General features: G+C 39.5%; 6 protein-coding genes, 1 non-coding gene and 2 pseudogenes across 9 annotated transcripts; 4 read left to right on the top strand and 5 right to left on the bottom strand.

The window, feature by feature from the left end:
• The first annotated feature begins 3,887 nt into the window (after nt 1–3,887).
• On the top strand, nt 3,888–5,032 carry LOC106301679 (ubiquinone biosynthesis protein COQ4 homolog, mitochondrial). The gene is made up of 2 exons (XM_013738129.1): nt 3,888–4,214; nt 4,416–5,032. Exons 1-2 carry the CDS (start codon nt 4,029–4,031, stop codon nt 4,911–4,913), a joined length of 684 nt encoding a protein of 227 aa, XP_013593583.1. The 5' UTR covers nt 3,888–4,028; the 3' UTR covers nt 4,914–5,032.
• A 68-nt stretch (nt 5,033–5,100) lies between these two features.
• Nucleotides 5,101–5,966, bottom strand: LOC106301680 (protein SPIRAL1-like). The gene is made up of 3 exons (XM_013738130.1): nt 5,860–5,966; nt 5,367–5,653; nt 5,101–5,300 (listed from the first exon to the last, which is right to left on the bottom strand). Exons 2-3 carry the CDS (start codon nt 5,619–5,621, stop codon nt 5,223–5,225), a joined length of 333 nt encoding a protein of 110 aa, XP_013593584.1. The 5' UTR covers nt 5,622–5,653; nt 5,860–5,966; the 3' UTR covers nt 5,101–5,222.
• Nucleotides 5,967–6,249: 283 nt separating this feature from the next.
• Nucleotides 6,250–9,179, bottom strand: LOC106301905 (annotated as a pseudogene).
• Nucleotides 9,180–9,634: 455 nt separating this feature from the next.
• On the bottom strand, nt 9,635–12,821 carry LOC106301903 (asparagine synthetase domain-containing protein 1; the record flags this gene model as incomplete). Its single annotated transcript, XM_013738388.1, is given in 14 exon segments — nt 9,635–9,738; nt 9,849–9,905; nt 9,972–10,088; nt 10,174–10,273; nt 10,356–10,546; nt 10,638–10,731; nt 10,799–10,904; nt 10,976–11,072; nt 11,150–11,223; nt 11,294–11,539; nt 11,617–11,752; nt 11,822–11,961; nt 12,059–12,317; nt 12,662–12,821. Coding segments are annotated over 14 exon segments (1,803 nt in total). The 5' UTR covers nt 12,746–12,821.
• A 52-nt stretch (nt 12,822–12,873) lies between these two features.
• TRNAT-CGU lies at nt 12,874–12,945 on the top strand. Its single transcript has one exon. It is a non-coding gene; the product is annotated as a tRNA-Thr (tRNA).
• Nucleotides 12,946–13,086: 141 nt separating this feature from the next.
• Nucleotides 13,087–15,564, top strand: LOC106303637 (putative G3BP-like protein). Its single transcript, XM_013739932.1, has 8 exons — nt 13,087–13,233; nt 13,673–13,854; nt 13,940–14,240; nt 14,317–14,462; nt 14,544–14,819; nt 14,903–14,968; nt 15,068–15,128; nt 15,224–15,564. Exons 2-8 carry the CDS (start codon nt 13,675–13,677, stop codon nt 15,427–15,429), a joined length of 1,236 nt encoding a protein of 411 aa, XP_013595386.1. The 5' UTR covers nt 13,087–13,233; nt 13,673–13,674; the 3' UTR covers nt 15,430–15,564.
• An 840-nt stretch (nt 15,565–16,404) lies between these two features.
• On the top strand, nt 16,405–18,778 carry LOC106301701 (magnesium transporter MRS2-5). Of its 3 annotated transcripts, none has more exons than XM_013738150.1 (7): nt 16,405–16,503; nt 16,906–17,377; nt 17,463–17,533; nt 17,614–17,742; nt 17,825–18,169; nt 18,244–18,291; nt 18,378–18,778. In XM_013738150.1, exons 2-7 carry the CDS (start codon nt 16,936–16,938, stop codon nt 18,606–18,608), a joined length of 1,266 nt encoding a protein of 421 aa, XP_013593604.1. In that variant the 5' UTR covers nt 16,405–16,503; nt 16,906–16,935; the 3' UTR covers nt 18,609–18,778. The 3 variants fall into 3 exon arrangements, with proteins under 3 accessions (XP_013593604.1, XP_013593605.1, XP_013593606.1); XM_013738151.1 differs by having other exon boundaries at nt 16,414–16,503; nt 16,850–17,377; XM_013738152.1 differs by having other exon boundaries at nt 16,417–16,503; nt 16,836–17,377.
• On the bottom strand, nt 18,661–20,009 carry LOC106301703 (annotated as a pseudogene).
• A 3,082-nt stretch (nt 20,010–23,091) lies between these two features.
• Nucleotides 23,092–24,486, bottom strand: LOC106301768 (probable carboxylesterase 7). The gene is made up of 2 exons (XM_013738239.1): nt 23,481–24,486; nt 23,092–23,258 (listed from the first exon to the last, which is right to left on the bottom strand). The coding sequence occupies exons 1-2, from the start codon at nt 24,425–24,427 to the stop codon at nt 23,246–23,248; spliced, it is 960 nt and encodes a 319-aa protein (XP_013593693.1). The 5' UTR covers nt 24,428–24,486; the 3' UTR covers nt 23,092–23,245.
• Nucleotides 24,487–24,802: the final 316 nt, after the last annotated feature.

Below are 24,802 nucleotides of genomic sequence, written 5' to 3'. Positions count from 1 at the left end.
AAAAAAAAAGAAAACCCAATATTAACCGGAACAGCCTACAAAACCGTGAGAAACAACCGCACAAGTGGGAACTCATAAACAAGATCTACAACAAATATTAGATAATCACACAGGGAAAGAATGCGAGGAAGAACAAGCACGGAGATGAGTCTTTTTCGGTGATGGTGAGAAGCACTGTACGCTGGAAAGGTAAACGAAATACATAGATGGTGACAACTAAATGTCAAAATATAGAGAGAGGAAAAAACATCTTAAAGGAATAATGTTCAAAAATATGAAAAAAATACAATATGCTTTATATCATAGACTCATTGCACCACTAACAAGTACACACAACAATACATTTGTGAGAAAACAAACATAAAATATATTAACCTACCACCTACTACTATATAACACAAATAAAAAACCAAATGTTCTTAACAAACGTAATTATATCATCAATAAAGTCATGATTAACAACAGTAAAATAATATTTCGCGCGAAGCGCGGACACCTCTCTTGTATACTATATAGTACCATATTTTAAACGTAAGTCATATGATCAAACTAGCAAACCCTGAGAACTTTAAAAACCACTACACCACCATTACTTAGACGTAGACAATAATCATACTTTATTAATTTTATTGTGTAATTTTTTGGTTGTAAATTTTTTTTTATTATTAATTATTATCCATAGAATCTTACAGTGATAAAAAAGCCAATGGTTGCAAATGGATTGCAGATTTTTGGAATAAATTTGTATGGAATAACTTATTCCTTAGATTCCAATTTTTTTTACCATTTGAATAGGATAAAAACCAAATCTCATCCAATAATTTATGTGGAATTATAAAAAAATAGAACGTAGTCATAAAACATTCATGATAAATAATGCTCACGAATGGAATTCCATTTTTACATTCCACAACTTCTTGTATTCCATTCTTTTGCATTCCAGTCATTCATAAATATTCATAATGTTTATTTTCTTACAGTTTCAGGATTGAATCATAGTCGATACATTTGATTATTAGTATACATATACATGAAAATTGGACTCTGCTACTTAAAAAACAAGATTCATTAAAGTAAGATGAGACTGAAATAAAATGGGACAAAACCCATGGAGTTTAATAAAGTGTAATGAATGGGCCGTCCATTGATGAAAAACTCACTCACTGCTGCAATAACATCATTACCAACGATGCTCCAAGAAGATCTGAAGAACTCAACCGAGAACCCATCTGGACCTGGACTTTTGCTAAAGGGCATTGCGAAGACTGTCTTGGTGATTTCCTCGCTAGTGACTGGTCGACTAAGCATACTGCTCTGATCAGCGGAGCACTTGAAAGCCAACAAATCCTGAAGCTCAGAGACAGTACAAGGAGATTCAGACATATCAGTATGACAGAAGATATTTTCGAAGTAGAAAGCCGAGTGAGCCTTTATCTCTTCAATTGATCCAATGTATCTGTCTTCAGTATCTCTTAAGAAGTGAATGTGGTTGTGGGCTGCTCGTTGTACGACCGTTGTATGGTAAAAGGCCGTGTCTCTGTCACCCAAGTCATGCCATTGCACACAGGATTTTTAAGGGACACGAATAACACGGTCATTGCTTTAATTCCCAAAGTCCCAGAAGCATGTAAGCTTGGAGATTTTCGACCCATAAGCTGTTGTAATCTGATATACAAGATTATTTCCAAGATAATCTCAAACCGGTTGAAAGAAGTCCTCAAGGAGAGTATCAGCCCTGCCTAATCTGCTTTCCTTAAGGGTAGAAGCTTAGGGGAGAATGTTCTACTCTCTTCGGAGTTGATAAGAGATTATGGAAAAGCAAGTTGTGGGAAAAGCTCAATGCTGAAGGTTGACATTAAGAAAGCTTTCGACACTGTCTCTTGGGACTTCGTAATGAAACTCCTTGAAGCACAAGATTTCCCTCCTAACTTCAGATGTTGGATCAAAGAGTGTATCTCATCGCCTAGGTTCTCTGTGGCAATTAATGGAGAGCTTGCAGGGTTCTTTCCTGGAAAGAAGGGGTTACGCCAAGGAGACCCTCTCTCGCCTTATCTATTCCTATTTGTCATGGAAGCTCTCTCAAGCCTTCTGGTCAAAGCTGCGGACAGTGGCAGAATCAGACCTCACCCGAAGTGCTCAAACCCGAAGGTAACCCATATGCTATTTGCAGATGGCTTGCTTATCTTCTCAAATGGTTCTCGCTGGTCTCTCACCGGGATATGCTCTGTCATGAAAAAAATTAAGCAGATCAGTGGGTTGAGTATGAACCCTGAGAAATCTCAAATTTTCTTTGGAGGGTATGAGGACATTGCAGCCCAAGTCCTTGCTGACCTATCGGGTTTTTCCAGAGGTTCTTTCCCTACGCGTTACCTTGTTTTTCCACAGAATTCTTCTAGGATTACAATGGCAACTCTTCAGCCTTTTATTGACAAGGTAACAAGGAAACTCCACTCTTGGACAGTATACTTATCATTTGCCAGAAAAATCGGAATGGTGGCTTCAGTAATCTACGGAATGGTCAATTTCTGGAGTGCTGTCTTCGTTCTTCCCAAGGCTTTCTATGCAAAAATAGACTCCATGTGTGCAGCCTTCCTGTGGAAGAACAAAACTTCATCAGCCGCTGGTTCACGAGTTGCTTGGAGGGATGTATGTCGTCCTAAATCAGAGGGAGGGGTGGGCATAAGGCTTCTTGAGGATTTCCAACTGGTCTTTAGGCTTAAACAGGCCTGGAACTTATTTTCGAACTCAGGTTCTCTTTGGGTTGCTTGGTTGAAATCTAATGTATTTGGTAGGAAAAATTATTGGCTCACCCAAGACTCACCAAGGCTGTCTCCTGTTGTAAGAAGCATGACAACTCAAGCCTCTACTAAATGACTTTATGCGCTGCTCAGTCAATGATGGTTCAACCTCAACCTTCTGGTTTGATACTTGGACACTCTTGGGGCCTCTGATTTCAGTTCTTGGTGAAAGCGGTCCCCACATGCTCAGAATCAGGAAATCAGCTCTGGTTTGCGAGGCTTCCAGCAATGGCTCATGGCGTTTACCACCAGCAAGGTCACCGGAGGCTGAAACTGTTCAGATTGTTTTGACCACAGTCCATGTTCCTTCAACATCTCGAGGTGAGGATCAATTTCTTTGGCGCAAAGCTGATGGTAGTTTTGGACCTAAATTCTCTTCCAGGGTAACTTGGGAACATATCTGTCTAAGGTTGTATGGTTTAAGGAGAATATACCACATACTGCTTTTGTCTCCTGGCTTGTTCTGTTGCGGAGACTGCCGACTCGGGATCGACTGAGAAGATGGGGATTAAATGTTCCTGCTGACTGTGTCTTATGCTCCTCCGGTATAGGGACACATCACCATCTTTTCTTTGAATGCGACTTTTCTTACAACATCTGGAAGCATTTCTCACAGCAAATCCTTGCAGCTACACCTTTGGATCTTCACTATGTGGCTGCTCTTATCACTCATTGTCGGCTTTCCTCACTCTCAGCACCAGTGATCAAGTTTATGTTCCAGACAGCCATCTATCTGATCTGGCGGGAAAGAAATGCCAGGATTTTCACCTCCACGTCTACTTCAGCTGCTGGGCTTCGTCATGCTCTAGACCGTCTGCTCCGAGACCGCCTCATCTTCTTTCCATCACCGGACCACTCGCCTTCGCTTCTCATGTACTATTTTTCTTGTACCCAACCCCCTTGAGGGTTGATCCTATTTGAGTTTCTAGGTTGTTTAGTTTTCTTTTCTCTCAAATAAGTTGTACGTAACATTCAAAAATGGGATCGAAAAAGTATAAATTTAACATTTTACCCAAAAAAAAAGTGCGATGAATGGGCGTATTTATTAACAACAAAGTTATAAACATGAAATGACACAATTAAAAGGCCATTGTTAAATCATAAGAACAGAAAGTCGACGCGGGGGCATAAGCGCGTGTCGTCTAAATTCCTCCTCGCTGCCGTCTATAGATTTTGATCTGAATATTAAAGAGGTTCACTGTTCGTTAACTGGAGGGATCTCTACGAAAGATGGCGATCGAAAGAGCTCGAGTCCCGTTGAGCCGGTGGCAACAAGCTGCTGTAGCGGTTGGGTCTGCCGTCGGCGCGTTGGTAAATCCTCGTAGAGCGGATCTGATCGCCGCTCTCGGGGAAACCACCGGGAAACCAGCTTTTGAAATGGTTCTTGAGAGGATGAAGAAGAGTCCTGAAGGAAGAGTGAGTCTTCTTCTAAGCTTCTCGTCTTCTCTTATTACCATTTCTGTTTCATTAGCTACAGAGTTAGTTCTTTGAAGGTTTAATTGTTAATGTTCAATGGCTTAGCGCTAAAGCAAGAGACTTTGCTTATGGGTTTCCTCTTTGATTAATAAAGTTAAAGTCTTTGGGTTTGAATCTTGTCTCTTTTATCTCTCCTGGCAGGCTATCTTGCTGGAGCGTCCTCGTGTTGTGTCAGAGCAAGTAGGTCATGCTTGGGATCTACCAGACAACACGTTCGGAGCTGCGTATGCCAAGTTCATGGGATCTAGAAACTTCTCTCCCGACGATCGCCCTCCTGTGAGGTTCATGGATACAGATGAATTGGCGTATGTAGCCACAAGGGCACGTGAAGTTCACGACTTGTGGCACACGCTCTTCGGCCTCCCTACGAATCTGATAGGCGAGTCGGCTCTGAAAGTGATAGAGTTTGAGCAGATGTATCTTCCGATGTGCATGCTTTCTGTGATTGGAGGCACCGTCAGGTTCAACGAGAAGCAGAGGTCAATGTTCTTTAGGCATTACTTTCCTTGGGCTGTTAGAGCTGGAAGACAGTGTACAGATCTCATGTGTGTGTACTATGAGCGTCATTTCGATGAAGATTTGGAGCAAGTCCGGAGACAATGGGGGATCATCCCTGCACCTCAACATCCTACTAAGTGATGAGGTTTTCACACGTTTGAGAAAAGACTTTGTACTTGGTTTAAACAGAAGTGATTACAGTGTAATTTGTTTAAGACTTTCAGTATCTGTTTGGTTCAGTGAACTTGCATTGATGGGGGAGAGAACTTGAAGTGTCTTTGAATCAAATGATATGAACATTTTCAGCAGAAAATTACAAGATATACGATTAAGATGGGGTTGACAAAGAAACCGACTTCTTATCATTTAGAGGTTCACATCAAACAGTGTTAAATTGAGAACAGAAACGCAATGGATACGCATTATGCATTACACACAATGTATGTTTTTTTACTTGCGACCAGTGAAGAGGTAATCAAGAGATGATCCACCTCCAGGAGCTGCATGAACCTTGGTGGAAGGACGGTCCTGCAGAGATAGAAAGCATTACAATGTTGTTTTAGAGAGTGAGCATTTCATTTCAGCCAAACGTACAGTGATGAAGTTTCCGGTGTTCTGTCCTTCAGCACGGGCGTAGTTGTTGACAGGAGTTTTGATACCAGCAGGGATCTCCTTGTTGATCTTAGCAGGCTCAACAGTAGTACTAGTAGCTGCTGTTGCAGTCACAGCTGCCGGAGCTGGTGCAGGTGCAGCAGTCCTGTTGGTTGGCTCAGCAGGAGGAGCATCACCTCCACCAAAAAGATAGTTGAGTGAGCTTTGACCTCCACCACAGCTGTTTCCACGACCCATTTTGTATAATAAAGTGACTAGACTTTTCAAACCTAGCAACAAAACCCAAATGCAAAACCGCTTATGCGAACCCAATTATGATCTCAGCGAGGTGAGGATGACACAGGGGGAAAGAAAATCGGAATGTGTAAAACACAATCAGATCTAAAACCAGCGAAAGCGAATTTACATTCTTAACACTTGAACTTACTAAATCCGTAGAGACCATAATTTAAGGTAAAAACAGCATAATCCAAACCTTGGGGGTGAAATTGGAGATCAGATCTAGAAGAAGAAGAAGATGCAAACGGAAGGAGTAGAAGATGCAAACGCAGACTCAGTAGAACTGACTACGGAGTCATAATAAGCGTTCTATTATATAAAACAAACTCAAGGCGGTTTTGCTAGTGTCACGGTCCCGGTTCAATTGTTCGGTTCTTTGGTTAACCATCAATTTCAAATGCTCATAAATCAAAATTTTAACAGCCTTATCTGAATTCAGAAAGGTGGTTATCCAAATTTATACGAGGTTTAACAAATTTCATATGATTTGGAGCTTAACATTATTCAATTAGTAGTAACATAAGACAAAACCAGTGTAATTATTGGTGCTTTTCACGACGATTTCAATAGAGTAAGATCTGTGGACCATTATCATGTAATGGCCAGTCTTTTGTCATTTTGTCACTATTAGCCGTGCTTACCATTTACAATTTTGAACTTTGAAACAAAATGACATTTTCAGAACAACAAAAGAAAAGAGACATTTTAAAAATTCATGTAGCAGCAGCAGGAGCTAATAATAGTTCATCATGTTTAGTCTGGTTTTAGTAATAGTTTCCACCAGTAGCAAGCAACACTAAGCTCAATGCACCAAACTTCCACGACAACCCTAAACCCAAAAACACTGGAGGAGGAACTCACATTCCCTTTCTCGACCGGAACCGGTTTTGAATCAGATCTTTTCAACTTCCTGAACGATGAGTAAGCTTCCACTTCTTCAACTGTCAATGCCGGTTGAACACAGCCGTTGCTGCAATGTTTTCTCGAAGCGACACTGTTCCGCTTTCTCTGCACAGACCCTCCAGCTCTGCTCCAGTAAAGAGCTCTGTTTCCTCAGCGATTCTTCTGAGATCAACGTCCTCTCCTAGTCTCATGTTGCGTGTATGCACTTGCAGTATCTCTAACCGAGCTTCTACATCAGGCGGTGGAACGTACATCACCTAAACAAAGACATAGCAAATCCAGTTTTTGACTTTTCAGAACTCTTCTGTTCAAAAGTGATCCAGTATGAGTACTTACGAGATCAAATCTACCAGGTCGCATTAGTGCTGCATCTATTGCATACGGGCGGTTCGTGGCAGCCAAGACGAGGATTCCCTCAAAGCAAAAACTAATCAATACCATTTTATAGAATCTATGAAGTTCTTGTTTATTTATTATGTATACCTTAGCTTCTTCAAGACCATCCATTTCGGTTTCTCTTCACCTCTGGAACAACGACACACGGAAATAAACTTCGTTAAAGAGTCTATAAACGTGAAAGCAAGAGTTAGGAGAGATAGAGAGAGACAAAACCTTTTACAAGCCACAACATCAGCTTCATCAAAGAATATTATACATGGTGCAGCAAGTCTAGCTCTTTGAAACGTGTTCCTCAATAACGCTTCACCTTCTCCAACATACATAGAGAACAGCTCCGCACAGCTAAATCACACAACACGCAAAGACACAAGAAAAGATCAGTTCCTTCAACTTGATCAATCAAGTTCTCAATTTTGTGATCTGCACAAAAACTATACCTCAAGGAAAAGAAGGAAGCTTGAGCAGCATTTGCAGCGGCTTTAGCAAGAGTTGTCTTTGAGCAACCTGGAGGACCGTGGAGGAGTATTCCACGCATCGGTGAAATGCCCATTCTTGTAAATGCAGCTGAGTGTTTGATTGGCCATTCAACAGCTTGCTGAAACTTTTTCTGTCCGCAAAAGAAATTATGAAACACACTAGTCCCAATGGAAGAGGAAGACAACAACGTTGAAGCTATTTACCTTTAGGTCCTTGAGACCACCAACGTCGTCCCATGTTACTTTAGGGATTTCAACAGCAATGCCCCTTGTTATACTTGGACCAACCACAGATTTTGCAATCTTGAAGTCTTGCAATGTTAGGATAAGAGAGTCTACTGATCTTTTGCTTGCGGATATGGTCGCTTCACGACATAAAGCTTCCAAATCTGCCCCAACATAACCGTTGCAAGATGTTGCTATGGCTTGCAGATCAACGCTAGCATCTAAATTGACTTTCTTTGTGTACAGCTGAAAAGAGTAGCAAGCAAACCTAAAGCTCACAAGAACCAAAAAGTTCTCACTTAAGCAGCAATTTAAGAAGTTAACAATATTACCAGCAGGATTTTGAAACGATCCTCCTCATTTGGCGTGCTCACTTCAACTAAAGTATCAAATCGTCCCGCCCTTCTTAGCGCTGGATCAATTGCATCCACCCTTTTTGACAAAACCGGAGAAAACCATTCAAACACAAAGAAAGCTAAAACCAAATTCATGTTTTTCAGGTTAGACAAGAACCTATTAGTGGATGCTACTACAACAACTCTTGGTGGAGAATGGAGATGATGAAGGCTTGTTCGAGTCCATGAGTGTAAAGAGCTGCGAAGCAATACGAGCATCTTGCTCTCCTCTACATTTCAGAGGAAATCAAACTATTAAAAATCTCTTATAAACTGGGAGTAACAAAGAAATATCTGAGTGATGCAATACCTACGCCACCGAGGACAAAGAACGTCAATTTCATCGATAAAAATAATAGATGGCTTGTTGTCTGAAACAGAAGAAGCCTCGGCGAAAGCTTCCCTTAAGACCTTCTCGCTTTCTCCAGCATGAACTCGATGTACAGAATGAGGACTGAACAGAGAGCATTACCACACAAACACAAAGCACAAGTTAGCTTTCACCTTTTTCTCCAGATCATAAATTAAACAGAAGCTAAGAAAACAATAGTACCTTAAAACAATCAGATGTGCATTACATTCCTGGACAACAGCACGGACCAAGCTTGTCTACAATAAAACACACCAAATTTGCAATAAAGAGAATTTCATTTCCGCCACTAAAACAGTCTAATCAACTTAGCTACTAAGCCTAACTTACAATATACACTAAAAACTCATAACTTTGATAAACTCAACACACTTTGGTCTAAAACAATTCAAGTTTGTAACACACTTTGACTTCATCTTACACTAGTTTACAAAACTGTTTATAACTTTAATCATAAACCCAACACACTTCTCTATCTATAAGAATTCAAGCTTGTAACAGAGTTTACCTTTCCGGTTCCAGGAGGACCGTACAGGAGCAACCCTCTAGACCACTACAATGATGAGTACCAGCAGAGAACATTAATAAAGTGAACAGAAACTGAAAAGCTAAGATTAGGTGTGAGGATGTTTACTTTGAGACCAAGAGTTCGAGCTTCGAGAGGGTAGAGAAAAGGGAAGATGATGAGTTCTCGAAGCGCTTGCAAAGCACTCTCGTTGCCACCAATTTCTGATTCAGCTCGCTGTGTTCATCGCCGAAGATGTTCTCGCTTTCCATCAGATTAAAAGCAAGAAAGAGCCAATCTTTGGGATTGATAAGTTGTGTAGGGTTTTGCAGAGGTTTATTCGCCGGAGGGAGCACCGTGGGAAGAAGAGGGTTACGCTAGGGTTTTCGGTTTTCGTGGTTTTACAATTTGTGTAGAAACATTAATGCCTTCTTTAGCCAAAGTGTCAAACCACTGCACTAAGGTTCCACAAATATTGTAACCCTATGTTCTTCAACAAATACTTGAAAACTGATGATCATGTCACCATGCATATGACCAAAATACACACACCTGGATCAATAGCAAAATCAAGTTTTTAAACTGGAAACAAGCATGAAATAGTAGTCCTTGGTCCTTTTGTGTACAATACAACACAAAAATTGTGGTCTAACTGTTAAAGACTAACAGTTGTCTAGGGATGAAATGAGCCTTTCCAATCTCACGGTGCGTTGAATCTCACGCTTCCGGCAGAGGCCTGGTTAGCAGCTCGGTTACTTCCAAAGTTCTTCCGGTTTGATTCACGAGCTATTCTCGACCCAAACTGAAACACACACCCAAATGCTAGTAAGAGAGGGGACATAGAAACACAACACAAAGCTTTCAATTTTACTGGTTTGAGTTTGATGTTCTTCAAAAAATATCTCTTCTTACCTGTATTGCTCTCTTTGGCATCTTTGCAACTTCATGTAGACCAAGCATCTTTGCAACCTTCAAGTAACACTTCTGGTTTATAAAGTTTCTTGGGGAATTAAAAATTGTCATAAGCATATTCACCTGTCTAAGAATCTTCTTGTCTCCCGTTCCACTTGGTTGCTCAAGATCAGCTATTTCCCACAAGGGAATGTCAAGTAGAGTCTTAATCACATCCTCATCCAAAAAAGGGAAGCGCGCCTGACAAAATGTATATATAAAGCATTTGAAAACAGAGGACAAAGAGAAAAAGATTTGAGTTTCTATTCATGTCGCTCACATATACCTCTTTACCATTATCTGCAATGCATCTATCATCTCGACCCAAATTTCTTTTCCAAATCCTCTGCATATCCAATTTCATTTCTTGATCCAAGGCAGCCCAGCTGAAGAAATTAACAAAGATGAGTTTGTTATTCGTTTACATATATAGAGAAGAAAACATTGCAGAGATATTTATATATATACCTCCCGTTTCTATATTTTGTTCTGTGTCTACCATAACCAGCACATTGTTCATCAGCACCAGCGCCCACAAGCAATATTCTAGCATCAGACTTATATCTAATTCGTTGGCTATCTTCTTGATTGTCACTTTCTTCGTGAATCCAACCATCACCTCTAGCAGCAAGCCATAGTGCTGTTCCTATGTTAAGGTCCTAGAACATTGCATGTTTTTGAAGAATGTAATGAGAAACCCTCAAGTTTGGAATGAATGTAATGAGAAACCCTCAAGACTTTGAAGTTTACCATGTAAGTATCTGCGGGGTTTATGAGTGACATAACACGCTTTGTCTCGATGGTTAGCTTTGGCAGATCAGCATCAATCTCCACAAGCTTCCACCTGAAATTTCCACAGCAATATTAAGTAAAAGATATGTGCATTTATAAAAGGTAATCAAGAGTTGAACCTTCTCAAGGGTGCAATCTTTTTCAGTTCCTTTATTCCAGCCTTGGCGGAGATCCTATCAGGAGCATTAGGACCATCAAAGCTAACATTAAGGAGATCAACTTCATCTGAAAGAAGAAGAAAACTATTCTGAATATCTAAAACTAATTTCAGAAAACATTGCAGAAAAAATGTTTACATTTTGGATCAAGGCATTGGTCCAACAGTGCAGCGAGAATCATAGAATCTAATCCACCAGAGAAAAGAACAGCTACCGGAACAACTTCTGTTTCTCCCTGTTCATGCCAATAAGAAGGTGTTTCTGAGGTAAATATTCACAGATCATGTAAAACAATCATTAGAGAGCTCATACCTGAAAAATGTTATGTAGTGAAGTTCGCCGCCTCACTGATTCCTTTAGAACAACCAAAACTGTCTGCGCGAATCCTAAATTTAAACCTTGTCAGGAATATGAAATTTGAACAGAACTGAGGAGTCTGAAGAACTTAAGCAGTACCTGAAAACGTTGAAAGAGCATTGTCTTTCTCTTCTTGAATTGAAGACATTGATAGATCTTCAGGTCTAGGTACAACTAAACTCCTTTCCCATTCAATCAACTCTTTCCACATGTTATTTCTCCATTCATGCTTCGTGACTTCACCACATATACCGGATCCTGAAACCCCAAAAGAAATGCTGTACACTCCACATGGAAGCTCTTCCCAAAATCTATGGATGCTATCACCATTTCCAGAATCCAATCCTGCCAAAGAACAGATGTTACTTGGGGTCTGGAGTGTAATATAAAGAGACAAACTTATTCTACTAAGCAATACAAACCAGATCCATTAGCAACGGAAGAAGCTGGTGAAGCAGACGATAGAAGAAAACGAGGGTCTTCCACAGTTGGCCAGTGAACAAGAAGACTCCTCCGACCAAAAGCATCTTTACCAAACCAAAGCGTTCTTGAGCTTTCCTGATAGAGAAGAAGTTTGAAAGAGCAAGTAAAATGCTTCGGAAAAATAAGTGCAAGCTACAAAAGTACCTGCCAATATATAATGGCCCAGGGGCCTTTAATCATAGAAAGAACATCTGGAACTAAATCGTTCGCCTTCTCTAAAGACTCCAAAAGAACTTCAGTATCATTATCAAAGCTACTGAGTTCAATTCCTCCAAATACTTCTCCTGCAGGGTAAACATACCAAAAACTACCAATTTATATCGTAGAATTTCAAAACAAAAATATACCCAAAACAAGAGAGCCTAAAGAAGAAAACCACACCATTGTAAGCAAGAATGTTTCCAGAAGAATCAACCAATGGCTGGATTATTGGACTAGTTCCTCTAAGCTGCAATGTGGAACCTATAAAATGCAATTCACCGGATGTAGTAGCATTCTCAAGGTTACAAGTTCCCTCGCCAGACACAGATTCTTGAGCACAAGTTGGTAGTTTTGGTTGAAGAAAATTTTTCTTTTCTCCTACACTATCAGGACCTCTTTGGCTTAACACACACTTCACATCTTCAACAGAGAATTGTAACTGGTTGAACCAAGAAAACACCAAATCAGCGCATCATAAAGATCAAGTAAGATCTCATATATGAACAACCAATTCACTCATCACATTGCATTATTATGATCCATCAATAAAAAGAAAAGACTCAAAAGAGTGATAATGGTCTTTCTTTTCTACTCAGATGTCTAAACAGAGTTTTGAGATTCATCCAACAAACAATAACATAAGAGCAATGGGTAAATGAAACAGAGCAAAGCCCTTAACTTCAAACACCAAAAGTCTCAAAAGCTTCAAACTTTTAAACGCTCAATAATACAATAAGAGATCAAACTCATCAAAAGCGAGGTTGGATTGGAGAAGAGATTTACTCGTTCGAAAGGAGGCTTTAAGGGAGACGAAAGCGTCGAGAGTTCGATACGAACGCCGCACACTATAACTGCAATCCCACACATAATAATCTCCGGCGGCGTCTCTCTCTCTCCCTCTGGTCTCCTTCACGTCAACAGTAGGGACGAAGTTGGTTTAGTCTGCGAGCATAACCGTAAACTTTAATCTGACGTTTCCAGAGTTGTCCATAAGCGCCTCCGTAGCATAGTGGTATTGCGTTCGCTTCGTAAGCGAAAGGTCGTGAGTTCGATCCTCGCCGGGGGCTTTCTTTTATTTTTTTTGGGTATTTTCTCCCCGATTAACACGAAAACAGAATGAAACATTCCATTACTCGGCTATGATTACGTGGCGTAATATAAATGGATAGTATCCAAAAGTGAAAAAGGAATGAAATCAAAGTAATTGGCCCAAAATCTCTTGAGGACAAGGATTTAGAGTAAAACCCTAGAAGGCATATATACACATATACATACACAACATCACAGAACAAAATCTTCTTCTTCTTCCTCCTCCTCATCCTCCCCTCGAATCTGTGACCTTCATAGATTACCAGGTATGATTTCTTCTCAAAGTCTTTTTTATGTTATGTGTGTTAAGTTTCTGCTGTTTCTACCACAAAGGTCTGCTGCTTCAATCCGCAGCAAAGTTTAGACCCCATCTCTTTTCTCAATAGCTGAGCCCTTATAGATCTATGGTAGTTATATGCTTAAGCCTTAAATTATATATATACACTTTCAGTTACAGTGTGCCGATGGATTTAGTACAACCGTACTTGCAGTTAACTTTTTTGTTCTGTATTCACCGAGATACTTTAATTGCAGATTAGAGTTTCTGAATTGGGAATCTATTCTATTGTTGCATTAAAGTTTTCTGCAACTGAATGAACATACTCTGTTTGAATTGGAGCATTTGATTACGGCTTGTCTTGTTTCTGTTTAGTACTATTTGCTTTCGGTTTGCTTACAGAATAGTTTTCTGATTGGATTATGCAGAGATGACACCTGTATCAAACGCTCCATCAGTGGATGCACAAATCGTAGGCAATGCCTTCGTTCAGAAGTACTACACCCACCTTTATGAAAAGCCCGCTGAAGTTTACAAGTTCTATCTCGAGGAGAGTGTGCTTGGAAGGCCTGGTGTTGGTGGAGAAATGGTTTCTGTCAAATCATTGAAAGTAAGTCACTTCTAAAGACATAAGCCACACTAACTATGTCTTTATTTGCTAGTTGTTTGTTATTCATTAGACAAAATCTTTGCAGGCTATTAATGATCAGATAATGTCCGTGGACTACCAAAACTCGAAGATCCAGATTCTGACTGCTGATTCCCAACCGTCTTTGAAGAGCGCAGTTGTGACTCTGGTCGCCGGTTTAGTGATCGGCAAAGACGGAGAGAGGAAGAGTTTTACTCAGTCTTTCTTCCTTGTGCCGCAGAATGGAAGCTACTTTGTTCTAAACGATGTCTTTAGGTATGTTTCTGATGTGTTTGTTGCACCAGAAGCTACCAAGGAGGCCGAGGTTGAGGCCGTGGTCGAGGAGAGTCCACAAGAAACTGCCCCTGGTAAGTAGTGTTTTTCAACAAATCAAGAAATTGAAAATTTTGCATTCTTGAACATTGTTTTGATTCACATGTTTAGCAGAGCCTGCGAAAGATGTTGTAGAGCCGGCTGCTGAAGCTACAGCTGAGGAGAAAGTTGTGAACGGAAACAGCAACTTACCTAAAGCTGCTGCTGAAGCAAAACCTCAAGAGGACGCTGGTCCCAAGAAATCCTTTGCAGTAATAGTGAGTCTTCGTTGTGTTTAGTTTATGTTTTGTTTTGTTATTATAATCTTTAAAATAAAGTCTAATCTCTAGTTCCTACAGGCTGCTCAAAACGGCGCTCAGATCAATGCTAAAGCTTCACCTGTAAAGCCTAAACCTGTTGAGAAGCCGAGAGTTGCTCCTCAGGCCGAAGCTCCTGCCCCTGTAGCTGCTCCTCAGCCCAAAGCTCCTTCTGCTAAAACCACTCAACAACCAGCTCAAGGTGGTTCCATATTCGTTGCAAACTTGCCTATGGATGCGACTCCAGAGCAACTGTTTGAAACATTTAAAGGCTTTGGAGCTATTAGAAGAGGCGGCATCCAAGTCAGAAGCTACACGGTTAGTACTTTAAAAAGATGTTAGCTATGAGAAATCTCAAGTACTAGTTCACTCACACGCTTAAAATCTCTTGTCTTCTTCAGGAACAAAGAAACTGTTTTGGGTTTGTGGCCTTTGAAAATAGTGAATCGATCAAAAATGTCTTCAAGGTATGCATTTTTGCTCTCATCAAGTTCTCTCAAACTTCAATATACTTCCAAGTTTTTTTTTTTTTTTTTCCTGATATTGGAGTGTGTACAACTTTCTAGGCTCACAACGAATCTCCAATTATTATCGGAAACAGAAGAGCATCTATTGAAGAAAAACGAGGCAAGTTTCTTAATGTCAATGTTGTGTTGTCTCCTAGATGATAACTTATGTAAGGAACAAAAATTATAATATTGTTTTTTTTAATTATTATGCAGTCAACAACAATGAGAATGGTGGAAGAGCCTATGCGCGGAACAATGGCAACAATAGGAATGAGAATGGTTACAGAAAGGACGGGTATAGACCTCGGGGCAATGGTGCTAATGGAGGAAGAGGCTCCGGGAGAAATGGGCCGGAGAGACAGAGCGGTGATGCTAAAGCTTCTCAGAACGGTCATGGCAATGCTCAGGCCAAAAACTAGACTTTTTGATTGAACATCTTAAGACTTTTGGAAGAGCTAGAACTTATGATTCTTTGGGGGATTATGTCAATTTTTTTGGATTATAATTGGTTTGAACCCCTGTTCTTTGACCAACTTAAATCGCTTGATTAAATTGTTTAAGCTCTTGGTATAACTTACACCTTTGTCGGATGCTTTCTGCTTTCCTTCCTAGTTCCTACTCAGAACCACTAATACAGAGAAACTATATTTTGATAAAATGAAAGAGAATCAATTTTCATGAAACAAAGAAACTCAACTCAAATGTGAAGAATCCAAGATGAAAGAAGGATTCTAGAACAACATGAGTAATTTTCCTAGAAAGTTTACAGGAAAATCAATATCAGAAAAGATGAAGAACACTCTTAACAAATTTGCACTATTTTCTTGGATGAATAAAAACAACCGTCGTACAACAACTCTGTTGCACTTTCTCATTTGATGATGACGTGGCTTTAGTGCTTGCAATTTCTGTATCACACAGTGTTTTTAAAACCGGACCGGAAACCGAACCACATAATTTTTAGACCACAGTTCAATATGGTTCGACCGAGTCAAATTTGATTCAATAATATGAGTTAATATATGTCTAGTGTATAAATTTAAAAATAATATTAGTAAATATGATATATAAATTAAAATATAAATGAATTTAAAACATAAACATTGTAAAATAATATAAGGATGGTTTAAAGATTTTTGATAGTTTTAATTTTTAAATGGTTTTTATCAGTTTAATAACTCTGAAATCCAATCTGGTTACGCGACGGTTCATGGTCGAACCAATTATTAAGATCCAATCCAGCGATGTATCCGGTTTAACCATCGGGTCGGTCCAGCTTTAAGAAACACTGACATCACACTTTAGAAGGTGATCTCCTATAGTTCGGTGTATGTTAGAAACCGTGTTCCATCCAGGAGATAGTCTCCAGGTGGCTTGATATACGTTTGTCTTTGTCTCTGGTTAAAAGAAAGGAAGCGTTGTTATGTAAAACAGAGGAAGTAATTGCTCTTCATCTTCTGCTTGGGGAAACTGAAATAGATTCTAAAGGAAAGGTGAAGCTCTTTTTGTTTTCGGAATCTTAGGGTTTGGTTTCGTTACTTTCATGAATTTGCTACTTTGTTTGATCGTATGGATTTGGGAATATCGCCGGCGATTGGTCATTAGATAGTTTAAACGATCGGTTTGTTAGAAATTTTCTACTGAATTAGATCATCCTTTACTGTAAGCTCTGTGGCTTTTCTTCATTTCACGATTAGGAACTTAATTATTCAAATCTAGATTGGTTTGGGAGTTTCGAGGGTTCTCAGAGGTTAGATTCATGATGATCAACGCAGCTTCTAGTAGAAATGTTCACTACTACGTTTTAGAAGGCTTTTTTGTCAAGATTGTTGTTTTCAGGTTGGAAGCTGTATCTTTGCACTAGTTTGCTTCTTCTGATACATCAACATTTGCAGTAACCTGTAAGCAAGAACGGATATATCAACATGGGAGAACAACCTGATCCGTTCTCCACTTCTACTCTACCGGATTTCATATCTTCCCAAAAGATTGGTAGACCGGTTAATTTCGAAGGACAAAGCAACCGTGGGCATCCTTATTCCGGCCTCAAGAAGAGAGGGCAATCTAGTCGTTCATGGGTCAAGATTGATGAAAATGGGAACTCGACTGTGCTAGAGCTGGACAAGGCAACTATAATGAAGCGCTGTTCCTTACCATCAAGGGATTTGCGGCTTTTAGATCCTTTGTTTATTTACCCCTCGAGTATCTTGGGACGTGAGAGAGCGATAGTGGTCAGCCTTGAGAAGATTAGATGTATAATAACAGCCGAGGAGGTTATTCTCATGAATGCTAGGGATGCATCTGTTGTTCAGTACCAGTCTGAACTCTGTAAACGCCTCCAGTCTAACCAAAACTTGAATCTCAAAGGTCAGTTGGTTTTGATATTCTGTGGTGGCTTGGAGTTGGCTAGATTGCTTACAGCATAAAGAACTGTTGTCTATGTTGGTTTCAGATGATTTGCCGTTTGAATTTAAAGCCTTGGAGCTGGTTTTGGAACTATCTTGCTTGTCTTTAGATGCTCAGGTTTGACACCATTTGCCTCTAAGATCATTCTGCAAGCTGTGATAAATCTTAAAAGCTTTTGGTGGACTTGACTTTAATAGGTGAATGAGCTAGAGATGGAGGTGTATCCTGTTCTTGATGAACTAGCCTCAAACATCAGCACACTTAATCTCGAACATGTACGAAGATTAAAAGGTCGCCTCCTTGCCTTAACACAGAAAGTTCAGAAGGTAAAACACACAAAGAACCCTTCAAAATTTAGAAAAATTCGTACCATACATTTTGATTTTGAGGGTTTCTTAAAACTTGCAGGTTTGTGATGAAATAGAACATTTAATGGATGATGATGATGACATGGCTGAGATGTATTTGACTGAGAAAAAAGAAAGATCAGAGGCTCATGCTTCAGTGGAGTTAGAAGATAACCTCGATGACGATTTTGGATCTTCTGGAATAGTTTCCAAGTCTGCGCCGGTTTCACCTGTTGGTTCAACTAGTGGAAACCTTGGGAAGCTTCAAAGAGCCTTTAGTAGCGTGGTTGGCTCACACAGAAGCTTGTTAAGCTCATCTAGCACGGGAGAGAACATCGACCAACTAGAGATGTTACTAGAAGCCTACTTCGTCGTTGTTGATAACACACTCAGCAAACTATCATCGGTTAGATTCTTAAATTTGTTACAGCGAGATGTCTTTTCTATTCAGTATTTTGATTTATGAGCTTGTGTACGCAGCTGAAAGAGTATATTGATGATACAGAGGATCTGATCAATATCAAGCTGGTAACAACATACAAAACCAAGCTTTGTCTATCTTTGTCCTTGTTTCATCCCTGGTCTCTGACCTTGTGTCCATGATTCTTTCTTAGGGGAATGTACAGAATCAGTTGATTCAGTTTCAACTGCTTCTCACCGCAGCAACCTTTGTGGCAGCCATTTTCGCAGCTGTAACCGCGGTTTTCGGGATGAACCTGCAAGACTCTGTTTTCAAGGATCCGACCATGTTCCAATGGGTTTTGCTAGTAACAGGTATTGGATGTGGACTTTTGTATTTTGGTTTTGTGTTATACTTCAAGCACAAGAAAGTATTCCCTCTCTAATACTCTTTTTTTTGTTAGTGAGACTTGAGTTACTATTGTAATAATTTTCATTGTCAAACTCAGTTTAGGCTTAGTCCAAGATTTGGGTATTGAAAAGTGATGATAAAAGCCAAGGAATTGTAGCAATTACATATGAAATCGAATCAATTAAAGAAGTTTGAAACTTATAAGCCAAAAGGCCAGAACCAAAGCATGTCCAACCCCATTCCTGTCGACAGTGCAAGAAAACGTATGAACTGGGAACTGTAAGCACAACGCTAGCCCACTCGACGTGTCCCCAAACATCGTCACCACCACGGTCTCTTTCGAGCGCAATCACCGAGCACCAAATGTTCTTGTTTTCACCATGACCAGGCTTGTCCCACAAGATTAACAGTTTCCCACAGTAGTTAGCTATTGCAAGAGCACCAGCACAACAATTCCTATTCAATACCTCCAAGCCTTTGACCATTTTCCATTTTTGAAGCTTTGTGTCAAACCAGGAGCAATATTCTTCACCACAATAGTACCAAACGTTCTCTATTACACACTTTCTCTCAAACTGCAGTGCCTCAGTTACAACTCCCCATTTACCTTCTTTTGGATCATAATAATAATACTCATTCTTGGCGTTGCTCCTAACGTAAACCTTTCCATCGGTCACCTTCGTTGACTTATGTAAAGACGAGCGGAGCTCAGCGCCAGGGTCAGGTAAAGACTCCCAAGCTTGAGTATTTGTGTCGAATACTTCAGCCTAGTTAGTGGTTTCATCTGCCTTGCAACCACCCACTACGTATATTTTCCCATCGAGAATAGCCACCATAGGATTCTCTCTAGCCACCTTCATGCTAGGGGGGAATATTGTAATCATTCATCTGCCTTGCAACCACCCACTACGTATATTTTCCCATCGAGAATAGCCACCATAGGATTCTCTCTAGCCACCTTCATGCTAGGGGATTTTCTCCAGGTGTGAGTGCCCTCATTATGGTTACGTACCAATATGGGGGATGGCGTCGGTGGAATATTGTAATCCCTGACTTTGTAGTGTTTGGACCCAACCATGCCCATAGATAAATCTGCTACATAAGGAGAATATGAAGAGGGTATTGGTACCAACAAAGTATTTCGTGTAGTGGACTTGTCCTCTTCCATGTCATTAGTTAGGATCTGATCAGGTCTTATCCAGAGGCTGAACCAGGAGGGGAGACGACACCCGGGCAACTTTAAGCAGACGTCAAGGACGTGTTCTTGTGTTTTCAAGTGAGATCGAGCAAACAAGAGCTCACTGGATAAGATGAGAGAGCGGAATCTCTTGGATACTAAGGAGAGTTTCGGGTGGTACGATCTCGATAAGTGGGCTAAACAGTTTATAATCATCTCATCTGGAAGCGACGAAAGGTTTGTCTCTTTGTTCGCCATCGGGACTAATAGCTACAAGGTTGGAGCAAAACTAGACAGAGATTTTGCTTGGGGTGTTTCTTCTAGTTATCTTCTAATCCTCGTTAACTAGGTCTTGATCTTACCAAGCTTTAGAGACTATATGTTGTGTCTATTTGATATCTAAGGTGTATATTATATTGTATTTATACCCAACCAACTCAACTACATATTATGCGATATTTAAGTTTTTGAACCTATTTAAAATGTACACTGTTTCATTTTAATTGTCGTTTTAGGTTTATGTACATGAATTAATAAAACACTAGATCTTGACTCGTTAACCGCACAGGTATTTTTTCAATTTATATATATATATATATTTAATTTAAATCATCGGTGGTATAAAAATTTACATTTTTAACATTAATCATGCATTAATCAATTTTTAAAATCGTTACATGCATTTGTCGCTTCTTATTATATATCTATCTTTTTGTATTTGTATTTAGTTACTGAAAAACTAATATATGCATGAAACAACATATCTGAAAATTATTTTGTGTTTAATTTATACTAAATTCTGACCCACCGTCCTTCAAAGCTGAATTTTCTTTTAGCAATATCTTTTTACGTTTATTCATTTTAGATAATATATTATTGTATATACAAAATTTTAAGATATGTAAGTTTTTATGTATTATATAGTTTGTGAATATTAAGTCGTTCTGTCATCATATTTTTAATATAAGAGATGGAAATATATATTACGTTTTATATTTTTTAAAAAAATAAGAATAAGTAATATACGATATAATAAATGGTAATATTAAATTAAACATAATATCTGAAATAATGTATTTTTGTCAAATCTAAAATAATGTATATTTTTACATTTTTATTATTTCCAAATATCAAACATGTATTCAATTTATATTCAATCTAAGCATTATGTTTTCTAGAGTCTATAGGAAAGACAAGGCAACATCTATGGCTTCACGACAACCTGGGAAGAGAAGTCGTGCACCAGCTGACTCAGTACACGACTCAGTGGATTGTGGACGTTAGAGGTAAAATTCCACTCCAATATATTTGCTTACCATAACACTAACATCATATTAACCTATAATAATGTAGCACAAACGTCTGGAGATCGCACAAGCACTGATGAAGCAAAGACTAAGAGATCGAGATCTACACTTCACGCACAAAATCAAGTATTGAAGTGGTGGTGATTTATTAAAAAGATCTAAAAGAAACATAATTTATATGGTTAACATTTGAAAGCAATCATGTACACACAAACATACAATTCAGATTACAAATTCCAAAAGAAGATTTATATGTTTAACATTTGAAAATTAAAACAACTCCAGGTGTAGCCCGGGTTAATCCCTAGTACCTCATAAATAGAACATTCTCTTTATCGTCTAGGCTTACAAGGTGTCTCGTAATATGAATCTATCGTTTCAAGAAACCTTTTGCAACTTTATATATTTTTGGTAAATGTTGTTGGTGTAAACAAACGTGAATTAAAATAAATTCGAGAGAAATTTGACTGAAAAAAATATTTTTAATGGTTTTTGTGGAGATAAATAATTTACAATTCATTAATTTTGTATTTATACAGTTTTAAAATTTTGAGGTTTCTTTTTTTTTTCATTATTTGTAAAAAAATGGCTTTCCTAATCTTAAATAATATAATTTATTAAAAAAGAAATGGGATTTTAACATATTCATAAAAACTTAGAGATATTTGTCAAGCAATAACTAATTCAAAAAAAAATGGATGTTAAGTTTACTAAAATATGAATATAATTTATTTTAGATAGTTATTTTAAAAAATTATATGCTCGTGTAGTGTAGACACCAAGCGTTTAGTACATCAAACGACAACCTTATCGAAACATCAAACGACATCCTTATTGAAATAACAACAAGTAATGTTGTGGAGTTAGTTTGAATCCAAGAGCTGTTTATTAATCAAATGGAGAGTTGTATTTGAAGAGGAAAAAGCAAGTGCCTTGGATGAAGACAGAGGTTTCAAGGACAAGTCTAAAACCGTTGAGCCACGTTCTCTTTCTCTCTCTCATGAGACAAAGAAAGCATGCTGCTTTGCTTGAAGCATTGAGTGTGGTTATGGTACCAATTGGATTAACTCTACCTACGGTTAGTTAGTTGTTGCTTTAGGTTAAAGCTCCTGCCAGCAGTATATGAGCTGGGTGTGCTCAAAGAAGATTCAAAGAGAGAGGAAATGAAAAGCGAACAAACAGTTACACCCTTCACCGCTGCGGTAAATGGCGGTCTCGCCGGAGCTATTTACGGAGGTATAGCAGGAATGATAATACCCCCACTGTTCCGGCGTCTATATCGAGGCCTAGCCCCACTGAGTGAAGCCGTCGGAGAAGAATGCAAAAGAGTAACCATCAAAGTCGACAATAAATCTGCAATTGCGCTTACAAAGAATCTTGTGTTTCATGGTCGGAAGTGAACAAAAGGCAGATATCCTCACAAAATCGTTTGGTAAAATAAAGTTCAAAAAGATGAGAAATCTTACTGGAGTTCAAGATGTGCAAGTTTAAGCTTAAAGGAGGAAGAATGTTGAATTAAGCTTTAAACATAAGGTAACTTGAGACACAAGTGAGAGACCTAATCCTACCGAGTTATGGAAATCGTCCCATTCTTTTTAATCTCCAAGCTGCTCAAACTAGGCAAAGTACACAAGTTCACGATGTACTCCACCGATCCGCTCTCTTCCTCCGTGAATGGACGGTTTCAAGAACTCAGCGGGTCTCTTGACTTGAAAACCAAGGTCCTCAGTGATCTCTTCATACTTCGAATAAATAGAAGATGCTCCTTATCTTCTAAGCTCCCTTTCCAATAGCTCAACACATGTTCCCAATAGGGTCCGTATAAGTGAACTATTCTACAGTAAGAATTAAACAAGAGCGCAAAAACTGGCTTGATCCAACTTTGTGCCATGCAACTTGTTTTTTTTTTGTAATGCCAAGCGGAGACAAGCGTATCTTTGAGACCTCTAGACACGTAGACGGTTTTGCAAGGTGAGGAAGAAGACTTTTGTGGTGGCTTCACGCAATGTATTCAAGTGCATACGTGTAGAAAAAATTTGGATGCGTGCGTGCTATTTATAGTAAGATCGTTTTATATGAGCTACGTAAGAGTACAACCATGAGGTAAAGCGTTTCTGGATAGTTCTGCGATATTTGAAGGCTGAAGCAATGAATTATCTCGCTTCTGGTAGATTTTGACGCATTTGATCATTGGCTCACCCTGTGGTCCAAAATCGCTCGCAGCCGTTACTACACTCCTTTATTTTGTTTAAAATAACAACATATATATGTTTCAACTGTGTATATATTAACTAGCAGATGACTATAAGTCGTTGTGCTGTAAACAACTAGGTGTATAGTGCTCATAGTTTAAACTGATAAGCATCAAATTTATTCATAATCATCATATAAAAACATAAAATCATTACTACAATAATCTTACTTTTTAATAAACTCTGCAACTTTGTTCACCACTTTACTAGCATTATCAGTATCAGGACTCTTCATATGATGAACATGACCTTCATCTTTAATCTCCATCACCTCAACTTCTCCTTCCCACCCACTCTTCTCCAGCTTCGCCGCGTAACCCAAACCTTGTCTCGCAAACGTGTCATACCCCGCCACCACCACCAGAACCCGCCCGCAACCTAACCCGGATAGATCAACCGTCTCGGACCCCACCACGTTAAACAGCGGATCATCCACTCCGTCTTCACTATTCGGGCTCGCGACTCTCCAACGCGCTTCAATACCTCTCCTCTTCGTCTCGTCTCTCGTCTCGAACTCGTCAACAGGAGTCTTCCCCCAGAAGTAGGGATGGATCAAGACGACACCGGAGATGAGCGAGTCTATCCCCTCTCGCTTCGCACGTGTCGCGAGATGATGACAGATGTTTCCGCCGGCGCTGTCTCCGGCGAGGAACAGTTTCCCGAAGTCGGCGTGTTTGTTTATCCACTGTTCCGGTCCGGCTCCGGAGGCGTGAGAGAGCACCCATTTGAGAGCGTCCCACGAGTCTTCGTACGGGATCGGAATCGAAAACTCCGGCGCGCGACGGTAGTCCACCGAGATCGCTAAGCAATCTGCGGCGGCGACGGTTGATGTGAGGAAGGCGTGGTAAGTCGGCGAAAAGGCGGTCTCGATGACGAAGCCTCCGCCGTGGAAGTAGACGAGGAGTGGCAGCTTTTCACCGGTGGCGGAGGCTTTCTCCGGGAGGAATATGCGGACGGAGAGGTTATGCTCCGGGGAATAGACTGTGTCTTTGGAAACGACGCCGTTTTCGGGGGTTAGAGAAGGTGGTTTGAATGTTTCTCCTGAGAGACGCTCGATGCGGCCACTCTTGTAGACTCGATAAGCTGGAGAGTTGTCGACATCTATTTCTGAATCCATTATTGCTTTTGGGTCTTAGTAAGATTGAAGGAAATGTTCAAAGATAATGCTGAGAAGTTTGTTTTTGTGCAACTTACGGGGCTGTTCAATATGGCAAAACCGAACTGTACCGAACCGAACCGAAATAGATAATATGGTTTGGATTTGGTATATACCATACAAACCGAATGGATTTGATTTTTAAAAAACCGTTGGATTTGGATATGGTTCGGTATATAACCGATAAAATCGAATAAACCGAATAAAACCGATCTAAAAATAGAAACTTGTAAATATGTATATATTTTATAACAACGTATGAAAATCATAAGTTAATTTTTTTGTTAATAACTATTACCATATTTTTTTACAGTAATAAAATAGTCCTGATTTGTA

The sequence above is a fragment of the Brassica oleracea genome, chromosome C7 (genome assembly GCF_000695525.1).
Source record: "Brassica oleracea var. oleracea cultivar TO1000 chromosome C7, BOL, whole genome shotgun sequence".
In the NCBI taxonomy this organism is placed as follows: domain Eukaryota; kingdom Viridiplantae; phylum Streptophyta; class Magnoliopsida; order Brassicales; family Brassicaceae; genus Brassica; species Brassica oleracea.
This window is presented reverse-complemented; position numbering and strand designations above follow the sequence as displayed.

Bases quoted from the DNA above. Each gene is read 5' to 3' on its own strand.
- LOC106301679 (XM_013738129.1), top strand. From the start codon at position 4,029: ATGGCGATCGAAAGAGCTCGAGTCCCGTTGAGCCGGTGGCAACAAGCT. The intron at 4,215-4,415 runs GTGAGTCTTCTT...CTCTCCTGGCAG, and splicing joins AGAAGAGTCCTGAAGGAAGA to GCTATCTTGCTGGAGCGTCC.
- LOC106301701 (XM_013738150.1), top strand. From the start codon at position 16,936: ATGGGAGAACAACCTGATCCGTTCTCCACTTCTACTCTACCGGATTTC. The intron at 17,534-17,613 runs GTTTGACACCAT...TGACTTTAATAG, and splicing joins GCTTGTCTTTAGATGCTCAG to GTGAATGAGCTAGAGATGGA. The intron at 18,170-18,243 runs GTTAGATTCTTA...TTGTGTACGCAG, and splicing joins CACTCAGCAAACTATCATCG to CTGAAAGAGTATATTGATGA.
- LOC106303637 (XM_013739932.1), top strand. From the start codon at position 13,675: ATGACACCTGTATCAAACGCTCCATCAGTGGATGCACAAATCGTAGGC. The intron at 13,855-13,939 runs GTAAGTCACTTC...AAATCTTTGCAG, and splicing joins TTTCTGTCAAATCATTGAAA to GCTATTAATGATCAGATAAT. The intron at 14,820-14,902 runs GTTAGTACTTTA...TGTCTTCTTCAG, and splicing joins TCCAAGTCAGAAGCTACACG to GAACAAAGAAACTGTTTTGG.
- LOC106301768 (XM_013738239.1), bottom strand. From the start codon at position 24,427: ATGGATTCAGAAATAGATGTCGACAACTCTCCAGCTTATCGAGTCTAC.
- LOC106301680 (XM_013738130.1), bottom strand. From the start codon at position 5,621: ATGGGTCGTGGAAACAGCTGTGGTGGAGGTCAAAGCTCACTCAACTAT. The intron at 5,301-5,366 runs GTACGTTTGGCT...CTATCTCTGCAG, and splicing joins ACACCGGAAACTTCATCACT to GACCGTCCTTCCACCAAGGT.